This window comes from Aquarana catesbeiana, linkage group LG01, assembly GCF_042186555.1.
Source record: "Aquarana catesbeiana isolate 2022-GZ linkage group LG01, ASM4218655v1, whole genome shotgun sequence".
Taxonomy (NCBI): domain Eukaryota; kingdom Metazoa; phylum Chordata; class Amphibia; order Anura; family Ranidae; genus Aquarana; species Aquarana catesbeiana.
This window is the reverse complement of record NC_133324.1, coordinates 270,925,355-270,942,558: the sequence shown is the minus strand read 5'-3', so window position 1 is coordinate 270,942,558 and position 17,204 is coordinate 270,925,355. Positions and strand designations below refer to the sequence as shown.

Sequence of the window (17,204 nt, the reverse complement as noted above, 5' to 3'; positions counted from 1 at the left end):
CCACAATTCTGTCTGAGCTCTTCAGGCAGTTCCTTTGACCTCATGATTCTCATTTGCTCTGACATGCATTGTGAGCTGTAAGGTCTTATATAGACAGGTGTGTGGCTTTCCTAATCAAGTCCAATCAGTATAATCAAACACAGCTGGCTTAAATGAAGGTGTAGAACCATCTCAAGGATGATCACAAGAAATGGACAGCACCTGAGTTAAATATATGAGTGTCACAGCAAAGGGTCTGAATGCTTAGGACCATGTGATATTTCAGTTTTTCTTTTTTAATAAATCTGCAAAAATGTCAACAATTCTGTATTTTTCTGTCAATATGGGGTGCTGTGTGTGTACATTAATGAGGAAAAAAAAATGAACTTAAATGATTTTAGCAAATGGCTACAATATAACAAAGAGTGAAAAATGTAAGGGGGTCTGAATACTTTCCATCCGCACTGTATATACACCTGGTAATTAAGAGGTATAACCCCCCTGTTGAGAGATCATTAAAGATCTATTGGATAATTGTATTCAAAACTCCAGGGGGGGGGGGGGAAAGAGAGCATGGCAGGCAGGAGAAGAGAATGCAGGCGACAAGACCACATATAATGCAGGGATGTCACGAAAGGTGATGACTGGACTATATAGTAGTCCTAGAACACCAGTAGATAATTATAATTATTAAGCACCTATACTGAGTTTTGTATACAATTATCCAGTAGATCTTTAACCACTTGACATCCGCGCTATAGCCGAATGACGGCTACAGCGCGGACTTGAATTTCCGGGAGGAAATGTGACGGCCTCCCCTGTGCACGCACCCTGCATGGCGCGTACGGAGCGCGCTACGATCACCAAGTCACTGAGACTCGGGTGATCACCGATCCGAGTAAGGGTCCCGGGCCCCTTACCATGTGAGCGGCTGTCAGCCAATGACAGCTGATCACATGATCAAAACAAAAGCTCTGTGATAGTTTTTTTTTTCTCCTCACGCTGACAGCGCGAGGAGAAAAAAAAGCCGATCACTGGCTTATCAGCAAGGGACGTCGGTCCCGAAGAGGAATAGGCAATTCTGCCTCATATGTGCCACAAGTACCCCCTGCCAGTGCCATCTGCCATTGCCACCTGACAGTGCCACCTATCAATGCCTACAAGTGCCACCTATCAATGCCCACCAGTGGTGCCAAACAGTGCCACCTAGCAGTGCTGCCTATCAGTGTAACCGATCAGTGCCCATTATTGCCACCCATCACTGCCACCCATCAGTGCCGCCTCATCAGCGTATATAAAAAATGAAGGCGAAAAATTACCTTTTTTAAAATTTTATAACAAAAAAAAAAAATTTTTAATTCGATCTTTTTACATTTAACAAAAAATAAAAACCGCAGAGGTGATCAAATACCACCAAAAGAAAGCTCTATTTGTGGGAAAAAAAATGATAAAAATTTCATTTGGGTACAGTGTTGTATGACCGCGCAATTGTCATTCAAAGTGCGTCAACGCTGAAAGCTGAAAATTGGTCTGGATAGGAGGGGGGTTTAAGTGCCCAGTAAGCAAGTGGTTAAAGATCTCTCAACAGGTGGATTATACTTCTTAAATTACCAGGTATATATGCACCTCCTTCCCCTTACCTGTCCGTACCTCTCACGTCCCTCTCACCCCTCCTATCCGAGGATATCCGAAGATATTTTTGCCCTCGCTTAACATAAAACTCAGACTGATGAAAAGTTTTGTGAAAGCAACAAACAAGGAAGGTGAAGGTGTTTGTTATGCAAGTCAGATGTATCCAAGAATAACTGATGCCAAGATTAAAGAGGCATTTTGTCGTTCCACAGATCAGTCAACAATACCAAGCAGTTCTCGAAGGTCTGTTAGCAAAGCCAGAAAAAATCATCTGGAAAGCACAAAAGGATGTCGATGAGAATTTTCTTAGCCACTACTGAGCAACAAACTACATTCAGCTAGTTGACAAAATTCTTACAGCAAACAAGACCATGAAGTGGATTTTTTCTTCATTTTCTAAATTCTGCAATCAGTGACAAACGTGGAGAAAGGTTTTACCAGGATATTGCCACAAAGGAAAAACAGTGTCAGGAAAAAAAAAAGAATCATTCAGTGCTGACTGGCTATTGTTGGACACTGCAGCAAGATGCACTGGAGTACAAACAAAAATCAGAAGCAATATACTGTATATACTCGAGCATAGGCCGACCCACCTAATTTTACCACAAAAAAAACTGGGAAAACTTATTGACTCGAGTATAAGCCTAGGGAGGGAAAATGCAACAGCTACTGGGTAAACAATGCCCATCTGAAGCCTCTCTGTGCCCATTTGCAGCCGTTCCTTTGACTACTAAAACAGCAGGTGTCTCCCGCTGTGTTATGCAGTCTGTTCGGCTGTCCATTGTAACAAAGCTCCGCCTCCTCCTCCTCCATGATAGACAAAACACTGATACAGTTTCCCAGCATTGTATCATTGTTCCTCTATCACAGACAAGAAGGAGGCCGGGCTTTGTTACAATGGACGGCCAAACAGACTGCATAACACCCGCTGTTTTAGTAATCAAAAGTACGGCTGCTGTACGGCTCACTCAAGTATAAGCCATGGGGGGGTTTTCAGCCTAAAAAATGGGCTGAAAAACTCGGCTTATACTCGAGTATATACACTTTTGACTCTGCTGAACTCATGCAGCGTGTCAGAAATGTTATGCAATTAAATACATTATAGTCATTAAAAGTTAATTTCATATTTCTCAATTTCCAGTCATTCTGAAACTTTGTGTTCAGTTTAAATAGGCCTATAATTATCACCAAATGTTTTTCAGGAAGCAAAACTTGTGAAAATTGCTGTCCAATGTTTTAGGTTGTCCTCCCTATTCTAAAATAAATAAATAAAATTAAAAACACAGCCTTTAAATTGGTGTGCAATCTATGATGCAATCCAATAGTACACAGAACTCATATCATCAAAATTACACATACACATAAAATGTTAAAAAAAAAAAAAAAAAAAATGATTACACGCTCTCTATTTGTACATTAAAACAGAGATCAGATCAGAACAAGAAGTTAAACAAAGTGATAGTCAAAAGTGTGACTAAATAAAGATCTATTTTTATCAATGGATAATAAAAATGCTCAAAAAAATAATTTTACACAGCATTCGTTACATGAGTCTTGGAATTTGATGCACAGTTAAAAGTAGTCTCTAGAAAGGAATTGCTATTATTGCTATTATAGCAAAAACACACATACAGTACCATACTAAGAGCTCTTTTATGTAAGTAAAGTATTATCACCTGTGTTATCCTTTTGAATAATAGCTCTCTGCAACTCTTCCACTTTGCTCATCAACCTCTGATATTGCTCTTCAGCTACCTGCAAATCGTTGGTTAAAGAGGCCAGTCCGGTATTCTTTACTTCCAATGAATTCTGAAGATCTGCCATGGCCCTCTCCAGCTCTAGGCAGGACTTCTTCAGGGTGACAACCTCAGAGCTCAAGGTCTCTTGCCTTTGTTGGCTAGCCAGGCTTTGTTCAACCTCAGCTTGAAGCCTGGTGTTCACTGCTGCCAGCTGGGCCTGTAGTTCTGTCTTTTCTTTCAATGCCTGTTTAGAAAAGCATACAGTATATGACTTAGCTGGGACTATATTTTAAAAGAAACCTGTCAGAATACAAAAATGGGGGCTGCTAATATGAACTTGTTTTTGGAGGTGTATGCTTTGTGGCTGGCATTTATATCTGTTATTCACTCTTTAGCACGTCACTAACCAAAAACAAGTACACTGTATTACCAAAAGTAAAGGCAGGCATCCCAATACATGCACATGAACTTTAATGGCATCCTAGTCTAAGACCCCATACACACTATTAGATTTTCTGCAGATTTTTGTCTTCAGATTTACCAAAACCATGTAGTGCAAAGGCCTGCCTGATTGCATACAAATTGAAACTCTTAAGGTTTGACCTCATATTATATGGTTTTGGTAAATCTGAAGACAAAAATTTGCAGAAAATCTAATAGTGTGTATGGGACCTTAGTCCACCCTTTGCAGCTATAACAGCTTCAACTCTTCTGGGAAAGCTGTCCACAAGGTTTAGGAGTGTGTCTATGGGAATGTTTGACCATTCTTCCAGAAGCACATTTGTGAGGTCAGGCATTGATGTTGGTCGAGAAGGCCTGGCATGCAGTCTCCGCTCTAATTCATTCCAAAGGTGTTCTATCGGTTTGAGGTCAGGCCAGTCAAGTTCCTTCACCCAAAACTCGCTCATCCATGCCTTTATGGACCTTGCTTTGTGCACTGGTCCAAATCATTTGGTGGAGGGGGGATTATGGTGTGGGGTTGTTTTTCATGGGTTGGGCTTGGCCCCTTAGTTCCAGTGAAGGAAACTCTTAGGACGTCAGCATACCAAGACATTTTGGACAATTTCATGTTCCCAACTTTGTGGGAACAGTTTAGGGGTGGCCCTTTCCTGTTGCACCATGACTGCACACCAGTGCACAAAGCAAAAAGGAAAAAAGGGGGAATATTAGGGACTTTCAGGAAACCATGATCTGGTAAGATCATGTATTTCCATCCCTAGGGACTTTTAGATGATATCATGGCCTGGTGAGGTCATGGATATCCATCCCATTTATATTAAAAGAAAAAAGTATATATACATATACAGAAGATGTGGGACTCTGTGTGAAGCATATGGCAGCAAAAGGGTAACTGGGTGAATAAAAGGAATTTTATTAAGCATATATTGTACACATATTAACACATTTATTAAGCATATATTGTACACACAGTTCATGGTACATAAACTGGTGACAACAAAAGTATGCAAAAAATGAGGTAATAACCATAAATAGATACTAAAATGGTAGTTTCATATAGTAGAAATATTTAAAATTCTCAGGTTTACCAAAGCAAGGAAGTGAAGGGAGAAGGAGCAAGGGATGGAAATACATGATCTTACCAGATCATGGCTTCCTGAAAGTCCCTAATATTCCCCCTTTTTTCCTTAATAATATGAATAGGGATGGAAGCATCTGAGTCAGCTCTACCAGTTTAGATATATTAGTCCTTCTGCCATGAAGGACCTATGTTTAGTCTCCCCTGGATTAATTGTTCAACCTTGTAATTATACTAATTTGCTATTCCTTTAGAGATCTATACCTTTTCCACTTTCCTTCTTTCCCCACTGTTTTTTCCTCACGCTTTCCCCCCCCCCCCCCTTGTCCCCCTTACCCCCCTTGCTCACTATTGTCCCCTCACTTTTAGAATGCCCTGTTGATGGAGGGTGTGCCGGGCCGTCTTGCGGTCTGTTTTCTCTCCTATCCTGGGGGCTGCGTCGCGCCTTGCGGACATTCCCCCCCTCCCCTACCATGTTTATGGCCCGGGGGGCGGATGTGCCGTCAATGCGTGTCGGTGTCACGCATCTGATGCTGTGCGCGGGGCGCCGTTCTGATGCCGTCGTGCACAGGCTATCTTTACCATACTCGTGGGCTATGGGGGAGTTTGCTACGTGCCGGTGGCTGGAATCAGCCGCCTGGCACTCCTCCCCCCCCCCCCCCCACGGCGTGACATTGGTGGACATCCCCGCAGCGGGAGTATTTAAGGGCGTTCCCTGGCTGGCTACGGCACTGGAGGCTTTCTTCACACCACCACATGCATCGGTTTTCTGTTGCCCCTCCTGGTTCCCTTCACTGGGTTCCTCATAACACAAGGTAATTGGCATTATTTAACTCAATTGTTTTATCATCATCATGAATTTTGGTCTCACTTGTTTTCACTCAGCAGTTCTCCTTCACTTTCACTGATCACCCCCCCAACATTCACTTCCTTCCCCGTCCCCATGTCCTCACTCCACTCCCCCCCCCCCATCTTCCCCCTTACCCTCCCCCCCATTCCTGCCTTGCTCCTTCTCCCTTCTCTTCCTTGCTTTTCAACCCCCCCTCCCCTTTTTCCCCCCCTTTCCCTCACTCCTTCTTTTGCTTTCCACTTTCCTGTTTTCCCCACTGTTTTTTCCTCCCCCCCCCGTCCACTATTGTCCCCTTACTTTTAGAATGCCCTCGGTTGCCGTGCCTGCCGTGAGTACCGCCCCTCCCAGGCCGGCAGGCCTGCCCACCTCAGCTCCCGGTGTGGAGTTGTTTTCCGGACTGCTTGCAGGGCCTTGCCACTGCACACTCAACATGCCTAATTGTAACGAGCCCCTTGCTCACTCGGTTCCACTCTCCCGACACTCTTCTGCAGCTATAGAATCAGATTGCAACGTCTGATGGTTCGGTCATCCAATGCTCCGCGATCAGAACTTCAGCTATGTGCCGTTCTAACCCAGTTGTGATAAGCTCAGAACAAACACCAGGCAGGCTGTATGTAAGTTCAAACAGGAATATATCTTTATTGACAAAATACAGGCTTTTATACACTCAAAGTGGAGGTGCAGACCTCCTGCTCATATTACTCTAACAATACAGCTGTAACCTAATTAACCTAATTAACATGAGCTAATTAACTAATCCCTTTAGACAGCCTAGATGACTCAGACATGACTGTTAGGCCAGACTGGCCGTCTTGTAGTTCAGAAAGTCCAATCAACATTATCACAATCAACATAGACTCTTCTTCACACAATAGCAGAGTTAATTAACACAAATAACAATGGGGATCTAATGACTCTTAGATCCCATAGTAGACTTATTTACAATACACATTTTAGCAGACAATAGACAGACAGGTGTTGGAATTTACATCAGCATCTCCTAACAGTATCTGTCCCAGCATTATGAATCAGCCACTATTCCAATATGGCAAATCCAGGGTCCCCAGACATACAGCTCACAAAGAGCACCGTTCCCCCAAATGCAAGGGCCCCCGATCGATCGGCAAGAGGCTAGCATACAGTCCCCTCCAAAAGTCTCTTTCCCGGCTAGGTCTGTCACACTAATCTTAGTAAGTAAGCCCTGGTTATGGTGGTTCTGTATTCTACCCCTAACCTTGTCTTTACCATTCATAATTGCTTTTTTTTTTTTTTTTATCTTAATATTTTTTATAGAAACCACACGTGCCTGCTCCTGACGAGTGGCCATAGCCACAAAACGCATAGAGCTTCTGATTGCCGTTTATCTACCTTTATCAAGAATTTCAAGTTATTATATATTTCGTACCCCCACAGGCTCAGGGAGGCCATAGGTCCTGCAGGTCATATCCTTTCAAACATTGCTATATACTCATATGTCATGGTGAACCTGGGAATTTTAAATATTTCTACTGTATGAAGCTACCATTTTAGTATCTATTTATGTATATTACCTTGTTTTTTGCATACTTTTGTTGTCACCAGTTTATGTACCATGAACTGTGTTCATTGGTTCTATTACCTTATGCATGTTATTTATCTATGCTACCTGGTAATATGTATGTACAATAAATGCTTAATAAAATTCCTTTTATTCACCCAAGTACCCTTTTGCTGCCATATGCTTCACACAAAGTCCCACATCTTCTGTATATATACTCTTTTTTTTTTAGTGCACAAAGCAAGGTCCATAAGGACATGGATGAGCGAGTTTGGGGTGGAGGAACTTGACTGGCCTGCACAGTCCTAACCTCAACCCAATAGAACGCCTTTGGGATGAATTAGAGCGGAGATTGCAAGCCAGGCCTTCTCGTCCACATCAGTGCCTGACCTCACAAATGCGCTTCGGGAAGAATGGTAAAACACTCAAATAGACTCACTCCTAAACCTTGTGGACAGCCTTCCCAGAAGAGTTGAAGCTGTTACAGCTGCAAAGGGTGGGCCAACTCAATATTGAACCCTACAGACGAAGATGCCAATAAAGTCCATGTACGTGTAAAGGAAGGTGTTCCAATACTTTTGGTAATATAGTGTATATGCATATAAAGTTTCCTGACACCTGATATTCATATGCACTGTCTAACCAATTACTAACCACGCAGTGGGAAGAGGATAAGCATGAGAGCAATTGAGCATAGACCTTCAAAACCATCTCCACAGTGTCAGTTCCATGTTTCTAGTTGCTGTAAAAGAGAAGGATAAAAGCTATGACCTCTAGGAGGAAGAGGGGAGGAGGGGTTGTACCAAATTTCCAATATCCTACTGGCATGTACAAGTGGTATTCATATGTACAGTACAGCTGAAATAAAAAGTGAGTGATCGGACTCTCAACTTATGCTGGAAAACCAGCATCTCATCAGTGCTTGCAGCCAATGGCTGATTAGGTGGGGGGGGGGGGGTAGGAGTGGAAATCACTGCACCAACATCGCTTGCTTTGGTACGGTGATTCATCTGTTTTTTTTTCTGTTCAACTTACAGTGTGTACCAGGCTTAAATCGATTGTAAAGGTAATTTTTTATTTTTTTTTAAACAAACATCTGTATACTTACCAGCTCTGTGTAATGGAATTGCACAGGAGCAGCCACGAACCTCCTTTTCTTTTCGTGTCCTCTGCCGGCGCTCCTGGCCCTCTGTTTAGTGCCCGCATGGCAAGCGACTTCTCATGGGGGCACTTGTGCGTGCTCGCACCCGAGCCCTGCTGCTGCGTCTATTGACCCAGACAGTGGGACTCTGCCCAGCCCCTTGCTCCTGCGTCACTAGCTTTGATTGACAGCACTGGGAGCCAATGGCTCCCGAGGCACCAGCAAAGCCAGCGAGACCCAAAAGTGAAGGGAGAGAAGAGCTACAGACATGCACGGCGCTAGATTAAATGAGGGTTGCAGGGATGCTGACACCTAAACATTTTTTATTATAATGCAAGGAACGCATAAAAAAAAAAAAAAAAAAAAAAAAAGTAAAAATGTTTAGGTTTTACAACAACTTTAAATGCAGAGTTCCACTGTTTTGCAAGATTATTAAGAGTCAGCTGCTACAAAAACGTGTAGCTGCTGACTTTTAATAAACAGACACTCACCTGTCCCACGGTCCAGCCTCGCTCCTCTCTGCGGCGCCTCATTACTACTTTGGGCACCCGGCTGTGATAGCTTGCAGCTTCACAGCCAGGAGCCCGCTGCGCTCTCCTAGTGGCTAGGCAATCTTTTGGGACCTGTGACGTGGACCTGTGACGTGTCCCAGATAAGTGCAGAGAGGGAGGGGCCGCCTATGGGGAGAGGAGGAGTCACCTAGGTGGCCAAGCGATGGAAGGAGGAAGTGGGACAGGAAGTACCTGTCAAAACCAGGTACCACCCACCCCCACCCCCCCAAAAAAAAAATTAAATGTGGCATGTAAGGGGGCGAGGAGTGCTTAAAGCAGAAGTTCCACTTTTGGGTGGAACTCTAGACAAGCACAATATGCTTAAGCTGATAACACACAAACAATTTTATTTTCTCATGTCTTTATTGAACACGCCTATTAAACATTCACAGTACTGGAGGACAAAGTAAGTGAACCCTTGGAGTTAATAGCTGGTCAAACCTTCACAGCAGTGCTTTCAGTAGGTCTTGATCAGACCTGTACAACAACGTTCAGGAGGAATTTCTAACCATTCCTCTTTTTTCAAAACTTCTTCAGCTCAGACACATTTGTAGGATGTCTGGTGTGAACAGCTCTCAATGTCATTCTACAGCATCTTTATGGGGTTAAGGTCTGAGCTCTGACTGGGCCACTCCAAAAGGCGCATTTTCTTTTTCTGAAGCTAGTCTGTGGTGGATTTTTTTCAATGCTTAGGGTCATTGTCCTGCTGCTTCACCCAACTTCTACTAAGCTTCAGCTGCTTGACAGCCACCCTGACATCATCCTGTAGGATATTTTGGTAAACTTGGGAATTCATTTTCTCCTCGGTGATGGCGTATGCTCCAGGCCCTGAGGCAGCTAAGCAAGCCAAAATCATGATGTTCCCTCCACCATACCTCACGGTTGACATGACGTTTTGATGTTGGTAATCTGTACCCTTTTTCCAGCCATACATAGTGCTCAGTATTCTTCCTGAACAATTCAACTTTTGTTTCATCAGTCCACAAAACATTTTCCCAGTGGTGTTGCGGTTTGCCAAAGTGCTTGTTTTTTGGAGAGCAGCAGATTCCCCCATGGTGTTCGGCCATGGACCTCCTGCCTGTTCAAAGACTTACGTATGGTGGACTCATGAACAGTTATGTCTGCCAGTTCCAGTGAGGTCTTCAAGCTGTTACTTGTATCTATATGTATTTATTTATAGACAATTTGCCTGTCTACTGATGGATGCCTAAACACTTTGCGATTGCTTTGTATTCCTTTCCAGCCCTATGCAAATCAACTACTTCTGATCATATGTCTTCAGAGATCTTTTTGGGAGGCATGGTTCACATCAGCTGATCTTTCCTATAAACAGCAATCTTAATTGATCTTTATTAATCAAAGGAGATTTAAACCACACCAAACTAATTTCATTAACTGGACTCCAGGTTAGCAAATTAGCTATTGTTGATGTAATTAGTCTATGGGTTCGCTTACTTTTTTCTCCAATATTGTGAATGTTTAAAGCGGTTGTAAACCGCTGCACTTTTTTTTTTCCTCTCACCTGCAAGGCATAGGCGCAGGAGCTGCGGGTCATGGCACAGGGCTCTGAAGGAACGGCACGGGCGGCCGTTCAGTCAGCGGATCTCACCATCTCCTCCGCCTACTACGCAGACTCATCCCAGAAGAGGACAAAGCAACAATAGTTGGAACTATCATCAATTCCCGACTGGACTACGCAAACTCCCTCTGCATAGAACTACCTAAATACCAGATTGCACGCCTACAAGTCATCCAAAACACGGCAGCAAGATTGGTAATGGGAAAAAAACCCTGGGAATCCATCTCCCCATCCCTGAGGACCCTACATTGGCTAATCGTAAAGGATCGGATCACATTCAAGACCCTCTGCCTTACCCACAAATGCACACAAGGAAACGCTCCTCAATGCGAGAAAATAAAACGCTACACACCTAACCGCAGTCTTCTATCAACTAACCAAAACCTCCTCCTCATTCCCAAGTCACGCTACAAATCAAAGGGAGAACGTAGATTCGCAGTCCAAGGACCACGGCTATGGCACGCTCTACCCATTAACATTCACATGGAAGAAAACCATCAGGCCTTTAGAAAAAAACTCAAGACCCACCTCTTCAAAGAAGCAGGACAACACAAGACGGTTCAAGCCCCTTGAGGCGATTCAGTTCGCATTTGTTGCGCTATACAAATCAATCACTCACTCACTTTGACAATAAATCATGGACGTTTTGTTGTCACTGTATATACCCTAAAGCCTGGTACACAGGTCCTTTTTTTTTGTTCAACCCAGCAGGCTGAACGAAACAAGATACCGAGATATCCATCTCTTTAAAGTGCCGACGTATATGTACAGAAGCCATTCAGCAAGTGGTTAAAACAGCCATCTCCCTGTTGAGCTATTGTGTTCGAACAGGGGGACTGCCCTCCCCACCAGAACACACCGGTCAGCACTTGCAGCCATTGGCTGCGAGCCCTGATCGGATGCCTGTTGGCTCCTGGTTTTCCAGCATGCCCATTTGGACAGGCTGTTGTACACACTAACTGAATTTCAGCAGATTTCTGTTGAACCGGCCGATATTCAGCAAGTGTGAACCAGCCTTTATGCTGTTCAGAAAAACAACAGCAGAACACAATGCAGACATATTTCTAATAATTGCAAAAAACAGCAAGACGTGTTAGGAACACTGATATCAAAATGTAGGTAAGAAAAACAGCTATTTAGGATCATGTTTTACATAACCCAAAAACAAAAGAAAACACATTAATTTATGTTTCTATTTTGTGTATATTTTGTTTAAATAATAAGATGTACAGCTATGGACAAATATGAAACAATGCATCATTCTTTCCAAAAAGTGATGAAGTTAAAAGTAGTTACTCCATGTATTTGGTATGTCACAGAGTCGAAGGTAGAAAGTGAAAAAAAACACATAATTTATGGATTATTTTACAAAAATGTTCCACAATGGCCTGGACAGATTTGTTGACACCTCGGGAAAAGATTATAAATAATTGGATCATCGTGATATTCTAAACTGTTTATGTAACTAATGTCACACATCTTCAATCCTCTAGGCAGGCTATTAAAAATGGACAGAAGTAGTCACTCTGATTTTTGGTATCAGCGTATGCACCACACTGAATAGAAATTAGAAAAAGTACACAAGCATGTCAAAGGTAAAGGTTATGAGACCATCTCCAAGCAGCTTCATGTTCCTGAGACTACCGTTGCAAATATTAAGAAGTTTAAAAGGTCCACGGGAGAGTAGCTGACCTACCAGGATTTATCTGCATAAGAAAAAGTAGAAGGGGAGATCGGAGAAAATTGTTGGAGGAGGCAAGCAGAGGAGTAAGTAAAGGGAAACCGCGCTGACAATATCAAGAAAAAGTGAAAAAATTTTGAAAAAGCCACTAGCAAAAAACAGTCAGATACACTGTGCAATACAATTAGAACAGAGATTATGCAGGGCTATTATTTATCATAAAACAAATTGATCCATAAAATAGTGAACAATGATATCAAAAGAATGTGTGAAAAAATATAGTTTATGAAATCGTGCAACAATAAAATACCTTCAAAATTTTTATTGTTGCACGGTTTCATGAACTATATTTTTTTTGCCACATTCTTTTGATATCATTGTTCACGATTTTACGGATCAATTTGTTTTATGATAAATAATAGAGCTGCATAATCCCTGTTCTAAGCAGAGGAGTACTGTATCAACTTCAGTCCTGCATTGCCAACAGACCCTCCTCTAAATAGATGAGCGTAAACCAATAGAGCCATGTTGAACATGTGATCTTTTTTTTAAGTCGGGTCATTCTAATAATAGGATTTTTATAACAGCTTACCTGTAAAATCCTTTTCTTGGAGTACATCACGGGACATAGAGGCTCATAGTAATTAGTAAGTGGCTTTATATCTCACCTTCAGGTGCTGGACACTGGTGTAATCAATTGGACAGGAAGTTTCCTCCCTATTTAATCCCTCCCCTACAGGGAGTACCTCAGGTTTTGTAGTAAAGCAATAAGTGTCCCACAAGAGGGGCGGGAGCTCTGTGTCTCGTGATGTACTCCAAGAAAAGGATTTTACAGGTAAGCTGTTATAAAAATCCTATTTTCTTTATCGTACATCATGAAAAACAGAGGCTCATAGTAATTACTAAGTGGGATGTCCTAAAGCAATGCCTACTGAGGGGAGGGAGACATAAATAAACGCAGACCGCCATCAGACGTGAGGACCTATACTGCTGCCTGCAGGACACTGCGCCAAAAGCGGCATCCTCTTGCAGTCTTACATTCACCTGATAGAAATTAGTGAACGTATGTATAGACGACCAAGTGGCGACCTTGTAAATCTGAGTCATAAAGGCTTGGTAACACACCGCCCATGAAACGCTTACAGGCCTAGTAAAGTGCACTCTAATGAGAAAAACCTATTCTTCAAATCACAAGCCTGAATAAAACTTGACAAATCAACATTAAAACAGTTGATTTAGATGCTATCTGCCCTATCCTGGGACCTCCAGGTAGCGCCACAAACATTCCTTTTATGTATCTGAACAGTCGCTTTAGATAGGCCTTGACTGCTCTCACTACAACGAGAGAGTGCAACCATTTTAATAGCCGATTTGAACGCTGCCTGCCCATTCTTAGGGTGATCTGGCAGCACAACAAACGTCAGATTCCCGTATCTGAAACATTCAGATATACCTTTAACCGCTCTCACTATATTGAGAGGAATTAATAACTTTCCTTCTGCAGAACAAGGTGCTGGTAAAAAGGAAGGTAAGAAACGTGTTGATTCAAATGACAGCTAGATCCTTTTAGGAAAAAGGAAAAAGGCTGGGTGAGGATTTAACATCACCGTATCCTTAAGAATAATTAAGTATAGCACTATACAAAAGAAAGCTGCCAAAACAAACTCTTGCGGAGGCTACCGCAACGGAGAGCACCAATTCCCCTGTTAGGAGGATCAAAAGGAATATGATGCATCGGCTTGTACGCTGACAAAACTAGACTCAACCCTGCGGCACAAGTGCGATCTAACTGGCGGATTTTTACGCATTGTCCCTTGTATAAAAGGCCCGGATCAAAGAATGCGAAGCAAGCGGCCTTTGAAAAACAATGACAAAGGCCAAAATTGCTAGCTTCATTTTTACCCCCAACTGTAGGAAAGCAAGAATTCTACCTATGACATACCTCTGAGGATGCCATCTTTTGGTTTCACACCAGAAAACATAGGCCCTCCAGACCCTATAATAAATGGTCCTAGAGGCCCGCTTTCTTGCATTAATCAGGGCAGTTACCACTGAACCTGAAAGCCCTGATTCTTTAACATGTGGGCTTTAATAGACAGACCATTAAATTTAGCGATTGTAAGGCCGGATGGAATATCGGCCCTTTGCAAAAGCAAGTCTGGACTAGATGGAAGAGTCCACGGTTTCCCTACTGCCAACCTTACTATCTCTCTGTATACCAGGATCTTCTGGGCCATGCTGGGCTAGTAGTATTACCAGCTTCCCTTCCACTTTGATCCTGCACAGCAGGATCAAAGTGGAAGTGCTATGGAAGCAGCTGAACTGGGGAGAACATATAAATCAGTGAAAAACTGATCCCACAAGGTCACTAATGCATCTGTCCCATATGCGAGTGGATCCCTAGCCCTTGACACAAAGCTGTCCAATTTCTTGTTGAACCTGGACGCCCACAATTCTTATCTAGGAAGAAAAAAGTCAGGGTACAGAGGCCATTCTCCCGGGAACAATTTTTGACAGCTCCAGAGAGCTGCCTGTCAATTCTCCATTTCACGATATGAAGATTGTCGATAAGCAAGGTACAAGCTCCTCTACCCAAACCAAAACATGGCCCACTTCCCTCTGGCTGCGTGACTTCTAGTGCCTCCTTGGTAACTGAAGTAAATTACTGATATGGCATTGTCGGATTGTACCTTGACAGAACAATCCTGTAATCTAAATGCCCAGGCCATTAAGCCAGACGTGCCATCGGAAGCTCTAGAATGTCGACAGTAAAGCCTCTCTGAGCTTGACCACTTCCCCCAGGCAGTGGTCTCCTTCAGTACTGGTCTCCATCCCTAGAGGCCAGCCTTCGTAGCCAGCACCTCCCAGGTAAACGGCATGAAGGATCTTCCTTTCTGCCATCTTGCTGAGGTTCCGGTGTATCCCTGGGACCAGACCCTTTGGATAATGCCTAGGTTAGGATCTACTTGTCCCAGGCAGACAGAATAATGTTTATAGCAGTCTTGAACGAAACTGAGCATAGGGCACCACTTTGAATGAAGCCATCTTCCCTAGCACCTTAGCAAAGGTAAATGTAAGGAACTCTTCCTTGCCTTGACCCCCTTTTTGGGCTGAGTCCCAAACACTCCAAGATCCTTACCGACTGTAAGAAAGTACCTTTAGACTGGGATCCCAACCCAGGAGTTCCAGATACTTGACCACCTAGGTCCAGCCATGCTACTATCAGCAGCAGATTGCCTCGGTATGCCATTACTGTTATACCCTGGGTATTTACCCCCGGCACGGTGGCTAACCCGAAGGGCCAGACCACCAACCGGAAGAGGTGCTGTTCCCCTGCGAAGCGCAGACAACCTCTGTAGCCCATGCAAATAAACACAAATGCAAACGGCCCGTATGTGTATGAGGCAAGTATTAACGCTATATTCCTCTATGGAAGCATAAATTCATACCAATATGTTTTAGGCAAGAACAAGAAAAGTGTGCGCTGTATACACGCATACATATAACACGTGTGCTATGGAACAGGCATCTTGCAAGCAAGCATGCGCTTTATGAACGTGTTATGCAACATTACACAACATGTATCCATGCAGACACGTATTCCTATGTGAACATAAGGAATCCTGTATATTTAAGGAAAACTTAAATTAACATGCCTCGTTATGCAACCATGCCAATCTAGGCGATCATGCAATCCTTATGTGATTCTGCCTTTTTTATATGATCAAACACGTTATGCAATATAAGCACTACTGGGCGGACAAGTACCCTTGTGTGACCAAGGACTCTTGTGTGATCAAACACCGTTGTGTGATCAAGCACCCTTGTGCGATCGGGCATCTTTATGCAATCCAGCATTTTTATGTGATTTTAGGCATTTCTGTGCAAACAAGCACTTTAATGTGACCCAGCGTCCTCATGCGTCTATGTAAATCCATACCAACAGAAAACATGTATCTTTATGTGATCAACAAGAACATGTTCTATTACTTGTTTTACCTACATGATGTACATTCCAAACTCATGTATTTTATGCAAACATGTGGACTAGTAAAGAGGAAGTTATCCTCCGCCAAAGTGTTTTTCCGCAATCGTGCGATTTTTTTTTTTTTTTAAATTGTTTATTTAGGTCAAGAACACGGCCCACATGGGCCCACAGATACATAAATATATATGCGTTTGAACATACACATGGTATAGTATCGTGACATAAATTCTTACAAAACTCTTATTCAACAGATCTACATCCAGCTTGTTAATCGAAGACCATACATTGACACTTATATGGTTATAGCAAGTTAAACTGTAGGGTCGAAATGTACATGTGACAACTTCCAGTGCTGGTTCCCATTGCGCCGGTCCTCTATTTTCTATATTACTTAAGGATAGAAATTAGAAGAAATTGAAGGTAGAGTGACAGAGAAGCAAGGAGGGAAGAAGTGCGGTGGAATGTAAGGGGGGGGTGGAGAGGAAGGGGGGGGAGTTAGGTGGGGGGGGCAGAGTGGGATAGGGGAAGGGGATGATTCTCGCGAACATGGAGGCGCAAGAAAAAAAAAAAAAAAATACACAGAATCCGAACAACCACGGCTCTGTTCACAGGATGCTGATGACTTAACCTGCAGGTCTGTATAATCACCGGGCCACGTCTGCACCTCTCAAAGATTGACCTGCCGCCGAGTATATAAACATCAGCCATAATTGCCATGTCTTAGAGAACGCTTCTTCCCTATGTTGAGCCGTGTGGATCAGGTCCTCCATTTGCCTTATGTCTTCCACCTTACCAAGCCACATGTCAATAGACGGTGGTGTGGTGAGTTTCCAGCAGAGAGGTATGCAAGCTCTGGCTGCGTCTAATAGATGTCGTATGACTGAACGTTTGTACACTTTGTCTGGTATGTCAGTGGCATGTAGGAGAAAGAATGCCGGATCTTTTGGAATTATCCTGTCTGTAAACAGTTGTATCGTCTCGTGTACTACC

At 43.1% G+C, this 17,204-nt stretch overlaps 1 protein-coding gene across 2 annotated transcripts in view; it reads right to left on the bottom strand.

The window, feature by feature from the left end:
- Positions 1-17,204, bottom strand: part of GOLGA3 (golgin A3) — a 143,158-nt gene that overhangs the window by 77,554 nt on the left and 48,400 nt on the right. For both annotated transcript variants that reach the window (XM_073628458.1, XM_073628465.1), the window contains exon 7: positions 3,288-3,594. In XM_073628458.1, coding sequence (XP_073484559.1) covers positions 3,288-3,594 — 307 coding nt within the window. The remainder of the gene's footprint in view (positions 1-3,287; positions 3,595-17,204) is intronic.